Source organism: Tachyglossus aculeatus, chromosome 4 (assembly GCF_015852505.1).
Source record: "Tachyglossus aculeatus isolate mTacAcu1 chromosome 4, mTacAcu1.pri, whole genome shotgun sequence".
NCBI lineage: Eukaryota > Metazoa > Chordata > Mammalia > Monotremata > Tachyglossidae > Tachyglossus > Tachyglossus aculeatus.
The window spans coordinates 83624516-83639808 of NC_052069.1; the positions used below are offsets into that span (position 1 = coordinate 83624516).

The 15293-nt window shown below is 42.4% G+C and overlaps 1 protein-coding gene across 1 annotated transcript in view; it reads right to left on the reverse strand.

Moving 5' to 3' along the window:
* SPAG1 (sperm associated antigen 1) overlaps nt 1-15293 on the reverse strand; it is a 59428-nt gene that overhangs the window by 23882 nt on the left and 20253 nt on the right. The window contains exons 8-12 of the mRNA XM_038745490.1: nt 14425-14555; nt 12414-12520; nt 8657-8816; nt 5586-5685; nt 1560-1712 (exon numbers count right to left, since the gene is read on the reverse strand). Of these exons, the coding sequence (XP_038601418.1) occupies nt 1560-1712; nt 5586-5685; nt 8657-8816; nt 12414-12520; nt 14425-14555 (651 nt within the window). The remainder of the gene's footprint in view (nt 1-1559; nt 1713-5585; nt 5686-8656; nt 8817-12413; nt 12521-14424; nt 14556-15293) is intronic.

Sequence of the window (15293 nt, forward strand, 5' to 3'; positions counted from 1 at the left end):
TGAAATCTAACAACATAAGGGAAAGTTAGAGGGAAGAGGAATGAATAAGACTAAAGAACAAAAAATCCCAAATAAACAGTTGTTAAAATTAAAACTATTAGCTGTTCGATATTCTAAGATTTAAAAGCGGGAAAATCAAAATTATAGACTACAAAAGAGAGGCACTAACGTGTTTTCAAATTGACATAAAACTATCTCTTTGGTACAAAACACTTCCCATGTGGTTTTCAAAAAAAAAAAAAAAAAAGGAAAAAAGTAGCAAGGATCATTCAGCCTTTCAAAAGGATGGGAAAAACTAGACATTCCCCAAAGGGAAATGAAAAAGAAGCTCTCATCAAGTATTTACAAATTCCCAAAGAAATTTCAAGAGTTGATGTTTCTAGTGATTCATCTCATCATAAAGAATGAATCCAAGGACAAATAAAATCAGGCAAAAAGGTAGTGAAATTAGAAATTGATGACACTTTTGTCCTTTTCCTCTTCAATCTTTCATTTATTGAGCACCTACTGGGCAGAGGGTCACTGTACTAGGCACTTGAAAACATGTCACAGAAATCTTAAAATGCTATCATTCCCTGGACTAGTTTACAAACTAGTGGGGAGTATTAACGGCATAGCTTGACTCTCCAAGACAAGAGCTCTAAAAGAAATCGAAATAGTGAAGAACTGATATAATGGTAATCTTGGTGTTCTATTTAAAAAAAAAAAAACAATGATGGATGAAAAGGGCCATTGGAAAAGCTACGGGTAGGCAATTGCAGGGTATTGATAATATTTAACAGGAAATTTTTAAAGTAGAAATGGGAGAAAATGATTGGTGCATAAGGAACTTACGGAATATTAATTACAAATTAGTCACTTCTCTGTGTTTCAGTTTCCTCATCTGTAAAATGGAAACTAAATCTCTTTTCTCCCTCTCCGTTAGACTCTGAGCTCCATGTGGGACAAGGACTATGTCCAACCTGATTAGCTTTTATCTGCCCCAGGACTTAGCACATAGCAAGCACTTCAAGATCACAATTATTATCATCATCTGTGAAGAACCTGCATATGAACTACAACAGAACCACTAAACTCCAGAGGCATAATAATAATAATAATAATAATAATAATGCTGGTATTTGTTAAGCGCTTACTATGTGCCAAGCACTGTTCTAATTGCTGGGGTAGATATAAGGTAATCAGGTTGTCCCATGTGGGGCTCACAGTCTTAATCCCCATTTTACAGATGAGGTAACTGAGGCCCAGAGAAGTTAAGTGACTTACCCAAAGTCCCACAGCTAGATTAGAACCCATGACCTCTGTCTCCCAAGCCCGTGCTCTTTCCAGTAAGCCATGCTGCTATATTCCTGTGTCATCGAGTCTGCAGGAGGGATAAGTGTAAGCTCCTTGTGGGCAGGGAATGTTTCATTTGCTCGTTTTCTACTTCTCAAGCGCTTAGCATAGTGTACCACGCTCAGTGGGTGTTCAATAAATCCATCTGTGACTATGAAATACATCAAATTCAGCTCAACATCTCCATAGCCAGCCTCTTACATTAACACGCTTAATCAGGCTACCTGCTAAGACCGTCATTTGCTTCCTGTATTCCACCGTCCAGCTGCAACACTGTTTTATAATCCACATACGCTTGCCGAAACTGCTCTGCAGATTCATACGCCATTGCTCGCCGCAGAAGGGGTTTCATAGAAAACGGATGAAGCTCCAGGGCCCTAGAGAAAATAAAAGGATTACTCATAAATCGAAATATAGTACACGTTGGTTATAGGGCAGATTTATTGGATGAATTATTTTTCCCCACATTCATTAGAGCTGAGCCGTAACATTTATTCAATTAGATGTCATTTTCTGGGTCCAGGGACATCCCCCGGTCCCCTTATTTGGGGTCAGAAACCAGGATCAAAGCACCCCCTCCTCTGCAATCCTTTTTCCTGAGTTGGTGGGCTCGGGAATCAGAGGACGTGGATTTATTCATTCAGTTGTATTTACTGTGCACTTACTGTGGGCAGGGCATTGTACTAAGAGCTTGGGAGAGTACAATAAACGGACACATTCCTGCCCACAATAAGCTTACTGTCTAGAGGACGAGTTCACAGTCCAGAGGATGAATTGTAATCCTGGCACCGCCATATGTCTCTTTGACCTTGGGCAACTCACTTCTTTGAGCCTCATCTGGAAAATGGATATCAAGTCTGTGAGCCCTATGTGGGACACGGACTGTGTCCAACACGATGACCTTGTATCTACTCCAGCGCTTAGAACAGCATTTGGCACATAGTAAGCACTTTAACAAATACCACAATTACTAAAAAGAGCTCCCAGCAGGTCCATTGATGACTCTCAGGTAGGAAGAAGATGATGGACTGGACATCTTTTCTAGGTCAGAAAATGGGACCCTCGTTGTCCCCTTCTCTGCAATCCCATTATTTGAGCTGGAGGAAGGTTTGCACAACAACTAAATCTCTGGATTTCCCACTAATAATAATGATAGCATTTATTAAGCACTTACTATGTGCAAAGCACTGTTCTAAGCGCTATCCAGAGCTTATGATATAATCATCAATATTGATTTTACAATACAGTAGCATCTGTCTGCCATAAAATGCAATGCTCTTCAAGATGTTTTCAAATAAATGCAATTTCATTTGGTGGAATGCCATGAAAGCAAAGTAAGAGTGACATTAACAATAGCAAGAACCCACAATGGGATGAGAGCTTCATAAGTACAGTTAAGTCATACACTGTTTATTTTTTAAATCATTCATCTTGGAAAGGTCACATTAAACTGCACTACCACCTATCAGATTTAAAAATCCACATTATGTAATCCAACTATACCTAGGTTTATACATAAACCGACTATGGTTTAACATCACTTTCTTAAATCAACATGTAATGAGAAAACAGTTTGATTCTGAACTTCCAATTCTTATGTTTTTCATCTAAGCTAAATTATTCTTAAATTGCATTTTTAACCTCTGAAAGGGCCCAAATTTCACAGAGTATTCTGCCATTGTCAAAACAGTGATTTTTGTTTGATTTCTTTTTGGTTGACTAACATAGAATTTGCTTGGACTATTTCGCTGCCCAATAAGCACTACCCTCTAAGAGTGAGGGTGCTGCTAAGAAAAGAAAAATAATCAGGACTAGCTTGATGAGAATGATGTTGAATCAAAGAGCTCTCTGTGGGGGAGAGAAAAAAAAAGGCAATTTATCAACACCTTGTGGGTTCTCATAAATTGCAGAATATATATAACAGCTAAGAAGCATGTTTGTCAAATAGTGAGATGCAATGAAAACCAAACTAATGCAGACAAAAACCAAACCAAAGGTTTTTACATAATCCAGAAGAGGATATATGTACCAAACCACATTTCCACAGTTATTAAGGCATTTGGTAAGCACTTACTATGTGTCAAGCCCTTTTTTATAATGGTATTTGTTAAGTGCTTACTATGTGCCAGGCACTGTACTAAGCACTGGGGTAGACATAATCCTATTGGACACAGTCCCTTTCCCACATGGGCTCACAGTCTCAATCCCCATTTTACAGATGTGCCAGGCACTGTTCTAAGCGCTGGGGTGAATACAAGTAAATCAGGTTGGACACAGTCCCTGTCCCACGTGGGGCTCACAGTCTCAATCCTCATTTTACAGCAGTAAAATTTCAGCTCCCTTTATTCAGCCCCCCTCCCAACCCCAGGGCACTCATGTTCATATCTGTTATTTATTTATATTAACGTCTGTCTCCCACTCTAGACTAAACTCATTGTGGGCAGGGTTAGGGTTATTGTTATTTTGTGCTCTTCCAAGCACTTACTACAGTGCTCTGTACAAAGTAAGTGCTCGTAAATACGACTGACATGCTCTCTGGTTCAGAAAGATGATCATATTTTGATACCAGCTTCCTCGTTCCTTTTTTGCATCCTTGAACATGCAGAACAGAAACGGATGCAAACCACGACCCTGGTGATAGGGGAGAAGTCTAACAAGGACCTTCCATTTCTGACCCAGCCAACTAAGTCATCATAAAGTAATCTAAAAGTCTTGATACATATTACAGGATGAGAGTCCAAAGGCTGAGATCGACCTCAGAACGTTATCACGGTTACGTTGCTGTCAGGCTGAACTTAGTACAGTTCGGCGTATATGCTGCTCATTAGATTTGAGCGAGCCACTGAACTCGAATCACAAGAAGTTTGAAAGAATGTTCATTTATATTTCAATCCAAAAGCATTTAAATGCAATTTAGCCGTATGGATGAAGAGGAAAGGGCAGATTTTAGCGATGTTGTGAGGGTGGGACTGACAGGATTTATTGATGGATTGAATACGTGGGTAGAATGAGAGATGAGTCAAGGACAATGCCAAGGTTATGGGAAGGATTATGATGCCATCTACAGTTAAGGGAAAGTCTGAGGGAGGACAGGGTTGGGGTAGGAAGATAAGGAGTTCTGGTTTGGAAATATGTCCTGTTAAGCTTGAGGTGATGGGCGGACATCCAAGTAGAGATGTCTTGAAAGCAGGAGGAAATGCAAGACTGCGGAGAGGGAGAGAGATAAGGACTGGGGATGTAGATTTGGGTATCATCCGCATAGAGATGGTAGAGACCAAAGCCTGTCGGTCTCACCTTCACAACATTGCCAAGATCTGCCCTTTCCTCTCCATCCAAACCGCTACCTTGTGGATACAATCTCATCATATCCTGACTGGATTACTGCACCAGCATCCTTTCTGATCTCCCATCCTCGTTTCTCTCCCCACTACAGTCCGTACTTCACTCTGCTGCCCGGATTATCTTTCTACAAAAACGTTCTGGGCATGTCACCTCCCTCCTCAAAAATCTCCAGTGGTTGCCTATCAACCTCCATATCAAACAAAAACACCTCACTATTGGCTTCAAAGCTCTCCATCACCTTGCCCCTTGTTAACTCACCTCCTTCTCTCCTTCTCCAGCCCAGTCCGGACACTCTGCTCCTCTGGTTCTAACCTTCTCACTTTGCCACGTTCTCGCCTGTCCCACCGTCGATCCCTGGCCCATGTCCCATGTCTGGGACATGGCCCATGTCTGGCCTGTTATGCCCTCCCTCCTCACATCCGCCAATCACACTCCCCCTCTTCAAAGCCCTACTGAAGGCTCACCTCCTCCAAGAGGCCGTCCCAGATTCCTCAGTTTCCCCTCCCCTCTGCATCACCCCAACCTTCTCCCTCTGCTCTGCCCCCCTCCCCGCCCCCGAGCACCCCCACAGTTAGGGGGTGGGAGGCAGAGAAGCCAGCGAAGGAGACTCACACATGGAAACACACACTGGGTTCATAAGCTGTAAATTCCTACAGGATGTTAGTTCATTATGGGCTCACAGTCTAGGAATTAGTAGAATTAGTATGAATACACCTTTTTTTAATCACTTCCCTCAGGAATAAAATAACTTGCAAGGGCCTACGCACAATTTATCACATTTAAATGGAACGAGAGTTAGAAAAACCAGACACTTATCAAGAAAGCAGAGATTAAAAGTTTCAGATGAACTCAAAAGGTCGAATCGATACTAACAAATGTCTCCCCAAACAAGAAAGTGTGCACTTTACCTGTTACAATCTTGAATGCAGCCACTGCAGTTGCCCTCCTTTAGGTCACACGCTGCTCCATTTGAGTATAAAATATTTAGTTCATCCGCACTTTCCGTTCCTAAAATTACATGGAATTGCAGTTAGAGTTTGTATGCTTCCAAGAGCTTGGGCTGGGATTTGAACCCATTCAAAGCAGCATTGCAACAACTCCTCTACATCTAGCGAATTGATTGCAAAGCAGTAAGCAGGAAGAAGAGGCACGGTAACATTAAACCCTCTCTCCAAGGGGTCAGGGGTTTCCTGAATCCCATACAGAACAAGTCTCTAGACTGTAAGATCGTTGTGGGCAGGGAATGTGTCTGTTTATTGTTGCATTGGACTCTCCCAAGCGCTTAGTACAGTACTCTGCATACAGTAAGCACTCAATAAACACGATCGACTGACTGAATAAGTCCTAAGAGGTTGCCCCTTCTCCAGGCATTATTTTCTTGACAAAAGATTTGCCAATATGAGGGGGAAATTATTTCTGGTCCAACTAACCCTACAAGCGGAAGTCACTCGGACGAGAGTCTGGGCCAGGGCGGGTACTGTTGGTGATATCATAAAAATGTCATTTTGCGACAATACCTTGTTGTCCAATTTGAGAGGGGTGAATGAAGACAGATCAAAGACATTTTCCATCCAGCGTCTGATCTAAATCTCCTGCTCAGGGCAGGAAGACCTAATTTGGATCAGAGGCCCAAAGTCCAGTGTTTTAGGGCTGAGGGGAGTCACATGGTGGTGACCCAAGTTGAATAAAGGCAGTCTTTCAGGTAGTAGCAGAAGAGTCTATAAGTCAACGGTGACCTTGCCCTGGAGGACGCTCTACGCTGCCAACAGCCCCAATGACCTCACTAGCCCCAAGCTCCTTTCCCAATCCCAGATCGTACCACATAATAATAATAATAACAATGGTACTTGCTAAGCGCTTACTATGTGCCAAGCACTGTTCTAAGCGCTGGTCACTGGAGGCCCCAGAACCAAACTAGGGTGGTACAAAGGTGCTAGAGTTGAGCACCTTGGACCCCTCAGTGTATTTATTTTACTTGTACATATTTACTATTCTATTTATTTTGCTAATGATGTGCATATAGCTATAATTCTATTCGTTCTGACGATTTTGACACCTGTCTACATGCTTTGTTTTGTTGTCTGTCTCCCCCTTCTAGACTGGGAGCCCGTTGTTGGGTAGGGACCGTCTCTATATGTTGCCAACTTGTACTTCCTAAGTGCTAAGTACAGTGCTCTGCAAACAGTAAGCGCTCAATAAATACGATTTAATGAATGAATGAATGCTTGCGGTGGGTCTCTGCCTTATGCCGTCAAGCCATCTCCGAACAATGGCAGCGCCATGGACACATCTCTCCCAAAATGCCCCACCTCCATCTGCAATCATTCTGATAGTGTATCCACAGAGTTTCTTGATCAAAATATGGAAGTGGTTGACCATTGCCTCCTTCCATGCAGTCAACTTGAATCTCTGCCCTCGACTCTCTCCCGTGCCACTGCTGCCCAGCACGGGTGAGTTCTGCCTTGTAGCAGATCGCCTTCCACTCGTTAGCCGCAGCCCGAGCTAAGAATGGAAAGGACATGCCTCTGCTTGACTCTCCCTCCAGTAGCCGAACTGGTAGAGGACTGGAAACTCTCCAGGGGCAACCCTGAGAGGGGCTGGTGGAGTGACCCAGGGGCTAGAGGAAAATTGGTTTAAGCTTTTTCAAGGAATTATGCCTTAGTAGGGCTTTGCTTAAAACCCTGGCTTGAGAAATTCCCACAATAAATATAAACTCTCACACAGAGTGGCATGCGATATAAATATAGGCTCTAAATACGCTCTCATTAAAGAAGGATTTTAGAAGATCCAGCTTCTGCATTGCTACAAAGCCAGGGCCAAAGAGCAGCATAGCTATAAGCTCCCCCGCAGACCCTGTGAGAATTCCAAAGGGAATAAGTGCACACCTAAGATTTGTGTCAATACCAGAAACATCAGATCCAGAAAGACTGCATTTCAAAGATTCGACCACCCAGCCTAGCTTGTGACTCTCATTTAGAAAGATAACTCTGATGCTGCTCAGTGTTTTGCTAAGCAGAAAGGAGAAAAATCGAAGATCTTTTGCGCTGTTCTCTTCCTCACCTGAGAGGATCTAAGTATCCACTCAGGTTTGAGCAAGAGGAATTAAGAACTGAGAGCTTAAAAAAATCAGTTATGGCCCAGCTAATACTGTTTGGGAAAAACATATGGAGAATATTTAGATTTTTCTCCTGCCTCTCCCATGTTGCATCACCCAACACTTTAGGAGGATGAAAAAGATTGAGACAACCCAGCAACAAGGCCAAATAGTTCAGGGTTCTTCTTGCAGAGGGTGCTCAAACGCTATTGACTGGTTGCTGCAGAAGAGATATACAAACCCCATTCTCCTTCCTTCACAGTTATATTCCTCTTTTGATATGTCTGTTTTGTAGAAGGGGAGGGAAAGTTTGGGAAGACGACCAGTTCTAGTGGCAGCAACTGCAGAGACTGGTTGTTGCAGAAGAGCTATACAAACCCCATCCTCCTTCCTTCACATTCATATTCCTCTTTTGATATGCCTGTTTTGTAGAAGGGAAGGGAAAGTTTGGGAAGACGACCAGTTCTAGAGGCAGCAACTGCAGAGACTAGAAAACGGAATGACCTAATGGAAAGAGATTAGGCTTGGGAGTCAGAGGGCCTGGCTTCTAATCCTAACTGTGCTACTGGCCTGCTGTGTGACCTTGGAGAAGTCATTGAACTTTTCTGTCTTTTCATATGTAAAGGGGGATTCAATACCCGCTCTCCCTCCTACTTGAACTGTGGGCCCCATATGGGACAGATTTGTCTGTCTCTGCTTGAACAGTGCTTGATACATAGTGCTTAGCAAATAACACAAATCATTATTATGATGATGATGCAGAGGTACAGAGATAGATGGGGCTGGATATCATGTTGCATGCTAGCCTCAAGAGAGTATGGCCAGCCTGCATTATTTTCGTAATTGAAAAGGGTATTATTTTTGTAATTTCAGAAAAAAGATTACTTTTATCTCCTCTGTCATTTTCATGTTCCTCTCCATTTTCTCTTCCAGTTTCACCGTCTAGGTCCTCTACTTCCTGAATAACCATCCTTTTTCCTTTGTTCTGAGTCCCAGAGGCAGGCTCTGAATTTTTCAGCTCTTTTTCAACTTCTGACAGGATTTTCTGCAACATGGTGAACAATTTAAGGAAGTAACATTTTATATTTCAAATAAATGTATTATATTTTGGAAGACTTAACATAACACCATTTTTTCCACTAAAACTGCTTCCAAATAACATATATGAATTTAGGAATACTATTGTTAAATTCATTACACTACTCTTAGTCTTCATCCATTCAAGAAAAAAAACCACTCCATCACAAGGAGTATTGAAACATTATTATTAGTAGTAGTAATAATAATATCTGTTAAGTGCTTACTCTATGCCAAGCACTGTACTAAGTGCTGGGATAGATATGAGCAAATTGAGTTGGACACAGTCCCTGTCCCATGTGGGGCTCACACCCCTATTCCTGTTTTACAGATGAGGTAACTGAGGCACAACGAAGGGAAGTGACTGGCCCAAGGCCACCCAGCAGACACGTGGAAGAGCCTGGATTAGAACCCATGACTTTCTGACTCCCCAGACCTTAATCCATCCACTAGGCAGCTTCTCTAGGTACATTAAGCCTGAGTGATGCTTTCTTAGAGATCCTGACCAAACCATAAGACACTGTCAAGGAAAGTCCTGTGGCATCTCTAGTGGTATCAAAAAAGCACTCCCTGATGACCTTTCTTTCTCATTTACATGCATCAAAAAAAAAAATACACACACTGGCAACTGTCCCACAACAACACTAAGATGCAGGGCCCTTCAACCAATGGTCAGCTGTGTGACTTTGGGCAAGTCACTTCACTTCTCTGGGCCTCAGTTACCACATCTGTAAAATGGGGATTAAGACTGTGAGCCCCCACCATGGGACAACCTGATCACCTTGTAACCTCCCCAGCGCTTAGTACAGTGCTTTGCACATAGTAAGCACTTAATAAATGCCATCGTATTATTCAACCTCAGCTTCAGGAGCTACAGCAGGTAAGGATTCATATAATAATAATAATAATAATGGTATTTGTTATGTTAGGTAAGGATTCATATAATAATAATAATAATAATAATGGTATTTGGTATGTGCTTACTATGTGCCAGGCACTGCACTAAACTCTGGGGTGGATACAATCAAATTGGGTTGGACACACTTGGGGCTCACAGATTCAATCCCCATTTTACACAGAGGCAAAGAGAAGTAGAATGAGTCGCCCAAGGACCAGACAGCAGAGAAGTGATAGAGGGGAGATTAGAATCCATGACCTGCTGATCCCCAGGCCTGTGCTCTACCCATTGAGCCACTCTGCTTCTCTAGTACAGGGCTCTGCACCCAGTAAACACTCAATAAATATGATTGACTGACTGGCTATGAAAACTTTAGTATTGGGTCTTGGAAAATACAGGTTGCTACTAATACAGTTTCTGAATACCCAGTCTTTGCATAGTAAGAGGAGCAGTGTGACAATTTATAAAGCCCGGGGCCCGGGAGTTGGAAGGACCTGGGTTCTAATTCCAGCTCTGCCACTTGTCTGCTGTGCGATCCTGGACAAGTCACTTCACTTCTCTAGGCCTCAGTTACCTCGTCTGTAAAATGGAGATTGAGACTGTGAGCCCGATGTGGGAAAGGGACCGTGTCCAACCTGATGATCTTGTATCTACCCTAGTGCTTAGTACAGTGCCTGGCACATGGTAAATGCTTAACAGATATCATAAAAAAAGAGCAGAGCTCAGCTCTTACAGATTTCTAGTCTGTGCAACTGACAGCTTTTGGGTACTAGAGGGCACAGGACTAGTTCTCAAGTGTCAAAAAAGATTCAATATTTTTATAGTAATAGTAATAATAATAATGGTATTTGTTAAGCACTTACTATGTGCCAGACACCATAATAAGCACTGGGTTGGAGACAAACAAATCAGGTTGGACACAGTCCCTCATCCCACATGGGGCTCACAGTTCCAATCCCCATTTTACAGAGGAGGTAACTGAGGCCCAGAGAAGTGAAGTGACTTGCCCAAGGTCATACAGCAGACAAGTGGCAGAGTCAGGATTAAAACGCATGACCTTCTCACTCCCGGATGTAATAATAGTAATTAGGGTATTTGTTAAGCGCTTACTAAATGCCAAGCACTATTCGCTCACTGTCTCAATGCCCATTTTACAGTCGAGGTAACTGGGATACAGAAAAGTTAAGAGGCTTACCCAAGTTCACACAGCAGACAAGTGGCAGAGCCGGGATTAGAACCCTCATCCTCTGATGAGCCCATGCTCTTTCCACTAAAGCCATACTGCTTCTTCCCTCTTCAGTTGCCTTGCCTGCTTAATCCCTGCTGGAGTCCCAAAGAGGGAAACTCCCCATTCCTGGATATCCAGTCCCTTGAAAATCATTTAAAACGATTGATCCTCTAAACTGTGAGCTTGCTGTGGGCAGGAATATGTCCGTTTGTTATATTGCACTCTCCTAAGCATTTTGTACAGTGCTCTGCACACAGTAAGTGCTCAATAAATAACGATTGAATGAATGAATGAGTGCCGCCTGCCCTCCAACTATTTCCGCCTTTCTCTGTATTTTTTCCAGCACGGTCACCCTCCTTGTTGGCATGGTCAATGGAAACGGATTTTAAAAAGAAAAATAAAAGGCTCTGACAGCTGTTTGTCCTCTCCGAGCACCTTTTCTGGGTGTTGGGGCCTCCACTGACTGAGGATTGGTGGAAGGAAAGAAGAAGGGGAAGACTGTCTGCCCCTCATTGAGTATTTAGTGGCTGTGAGCCTACACCTTTCTCACAGCTATGGTCTGGAACAACAGGGGGGCATGGAAACAAGGATCCTTATGGTTTGGGGAAGAGAGACTCGAGATGCAGGGAATTGCAACTGTGACATTAGCTCATCCTCTAGACTGCAAGCTTTTTGTGGGCAGGGAATGTGTCTGTTTATTGTTGTGTTGCAGGGAATTGCAGCTGTGGCAGTGAAACAGGGCTGGAACACTAAGCTCTCTAGAATTTAAACTCTTCTTCCAGACTGTAAGCTTGTTGTGGACAGGAAATGTGTCTGTTTATAGCTGTACTGTACTCTCCCAAGTACTTAGTACAGTGCTCTGCACACAGTAAGTGCTCAATAAATACAACTGAGTGAATGGATGAACTCAGTATTCTTGAAGAAGTAGCTGACGGGAAGTAGATGGACCAGTCATTCATTCATTCATTCAATCACATTTATTGAGCGCTTTCCTGTTGGTAGAGCACTGTACTAAGCGCTTAGGAGAGTTTGATACAATAAACAGCTACATTCCCTTTCCCAGCACTCAGTCTACCACTTTCCCCTCTTCCACCACGTATATTCAGTAGTGACTGTGAGCCCACTGTTGGGTAGGGACTGTCTCTATATGTTGCCAACTTGTACTTCCCAAGCGCTTAGTACAGTGCTCTGCACACAGTAAGCACTCAATAAATACGATTGATTGATTGAGTGAGTGATTGGAATGAATCAATTTTTTCCACTGCTTCCCCAACTAGACTGTATATTCTCTGAGGGCGGGGATCACAACTTTGACTTCTCTGCATGTTCCTCAAACACTTAATATATGTTCTCAGTAAGTAATACTGGTACTGACAGTTTGTTTCAAGTTAAGACAAATACAATATTGCATAAACAGTCAACCGATCACACTTCCTTACCTTTGCCATTTCATTGTCTGGTTCAACATGTAACACTTTCTTCAGATCTTCTTTAGCTTCATGATACTTCCTTTGATGCTTATACGCAGAGGCCCGGCGCAAAAGTGCTACAAATTTCAAAAGAAAACCCTGTTTGTATCTTTCAAAGACATTCAGCTACAGAGTTCATTTTTCCAGAGAGAGAGTTGGTTTGCCCAATTACCAGGAGCGTTTTCTTACCCTGATAATCACCATGTCTGTAGCCAGTGATTTCCTTCAGTTTCAAAGCATGACAAATGAAAAACCAGCATTGTGCAGGACACTTGACAGTTATAGGGAGAAAATGTTATTTATCCTTTCATTCATTCATTCATTCAATCATATTTATTGAGCACTTACTGTGTGCAGACCACTGTACTAAGCGCTTGGGAAGTCCAAGTTGGCAACATATAGAGACGGTCCCTACTCAACAGTGGGCTCACAGTCCAGAAGACTGTATTGCAGTCCTTATTGCAATACTTCTGTAAACATAATCTAAATTTAACTTGCTGCCAAAACATCTGTGTCTCTTCAGAGAAGCAGTGTGGCTCAATGGAAAGAGCATGGGCTTGGGAGTCAGAGGTCATGGGTTCTAATTCCGGCTCTGCCAATTGTCAGCTGTGTGACTTTGGGCAAGTCACTTAATTTCTCTGTGCCTCAGTTAACCTCATCTGTAAAATGGGGATGAAGACTATGAGCCCCACGTGGGACAATCTGATCACCTTGTATCCTCCCCAGTGCTTAGAACAGTGCTTTGCATATAGTAAGCACTTAACAAATGCCATTATTATTAATCAATCAATCAGTCATATTTATTGAGCGCTTTGTGCAGAACACTGTACTAAGCGCTTGGGAAGTACAAGTTGGCAACACATAGAGACAGTTCCTACCCAACAGTGGGCTCACAGTCTTATTATTTAGAGTAAGCTATAAGAGCAAAATATTTTCAAAAGTTGAGTGTTTTGAAAGCCTCATTAATCCTTCCACCTTTTGAGTATATGAAGTTACAGCTTTGACACTCTCCTGGAAGAATCTACCTCAATTACTATTTTGAAAGACTGAGCTTTGACTATTATGAAAAGCAGCAAGGCCTAGGGGAAAGAGTATGGGCCTGAGAGTCAGAGGACCTGGGTTCTAATCCTGGCTCTGTCACCTGAGTGCTGTGTGACCTTGGGCAAGTCATTTCAGTTCTCTGCTCCTCAGTTACCTCTCCTGCAAAATGGGGATTAAGACTGTGATCCCCATGTAAAACAGGGACTGTGTCCAACCTATCTCGTATCTACTTGCAGCACTTAGTACAGTGTCTGGCACACAGTGAGCACTTAACAAATATCATTTTTTAAAATATAAATTTTCTAAATAAAATAGTTTATAATAAGGTCACCACACTTTTGATTTAAAATAGTTTGAAGTTATACAACTATAGAGATAATCTCTCCTATTCCAGAAGATCAGTAAACATGTAAAGCTATTAAGCGTATATACAGTCTAGAACCAGAGATTGAGGGGAAAAAAAATACAGTCTTCAAGATAGACACACAAGCAGAAGGAGGCACAGTGGGACATCAAAAGACAGAAAAAAATAGATAGGTGCCCAGAAAGATAGGTTGAGAGCGACACAAGGAGATAGACTAACTATTAGAGGAAATGGAAAACAGAGACAAACAGAAAATAGTAGAAATCAGAAAGTCAGATAGAGGCAGAACGAGAGAAAGAGAGAAGAGAAAGAGAGGGACAAAGTGGCTGACATAGAGTTTGTGGTTTGGAGCGTAGTATAGGATAAGTCAATTTTCAATTCAATTGTTTGTAAGTTGAATACAAATACAACAGAACACAAAAGAAGGCCATTTAAATGAAGGGGACAATTTAAAGTCCAAGTTTGAATAGGCTATTTTAGGACAATAACCCTAATGGACTTCTAAAACCGATTTTTAAAAGGTCATACTAGAAATGAATAAAAACATGGTTCATTTTTGAACACCTGCAGTTTTACCTTTTAAGTTTCCAGGTTCCAAATCTAGTACTTTTTCACAATCCCGAAAAACACTATTCCAGTTCTGCAGTTTGACTGCGGCTTGAGCTCTATTGTTATATGCAGCTACAGTGGGAAATGCCGATATGCTCCTATAAAGGTAAAATGTATGAATTAGGTGCAATAAACAGCAAAGGTTTTATAGTACTGGGTATTTGGAAACACAAAGTCAGCATGCAGTGAAGTGAACAACAAAACCAGGAACTATGCAATTCTAATTAAAGCTTTATAAACACAAGGCAACAAAGCAACATGGACATCTATGACAAAGCCCATAAAGGTTAAATATTCAATCAATCAATCAATCATATTTATTGAGCGCTTACTATGTGCAGAGCACTGTACTAAGCGCTTGGGAAGTACAAATTGGCATCACATAGAGACAGTCCCTACCCAACAGTGGGCTCACAGTCTAAAAGGGGGAGACAGAGAACAGAACCAAACATACCAACAAAATAAAATAAGTAGGATAGAAATGTACAAGTAAAATAAATAAATAAATAAATAGAGTAATAAATATGTACAACCATATATACATATATACAGGTGCTGTGGGGAAGGGAAGGAGGTAAGATGGGGGGATGGAGAGGGGGACGAGGGGGAGAGGAAAGAAGGGGCTCAGTCTGGGAAGGCCTCCTGGAGGAGGTGAGCTCTCAGCAGGGCCTTGAAGGGAGGAAGAGAGCTAGCTTGGCGGATGGGCAGAGGGAGGGCATTCCAGGCCCGGGGGATGACGTGGGCCGGGGGTCGATGGCGGGACAGGCGAGAGCGAGGTACAGTGAGGAGATTAGCGGTGGAGGAACGGAGGGTGCGGGCTGGGCAGTAGAAGGAGA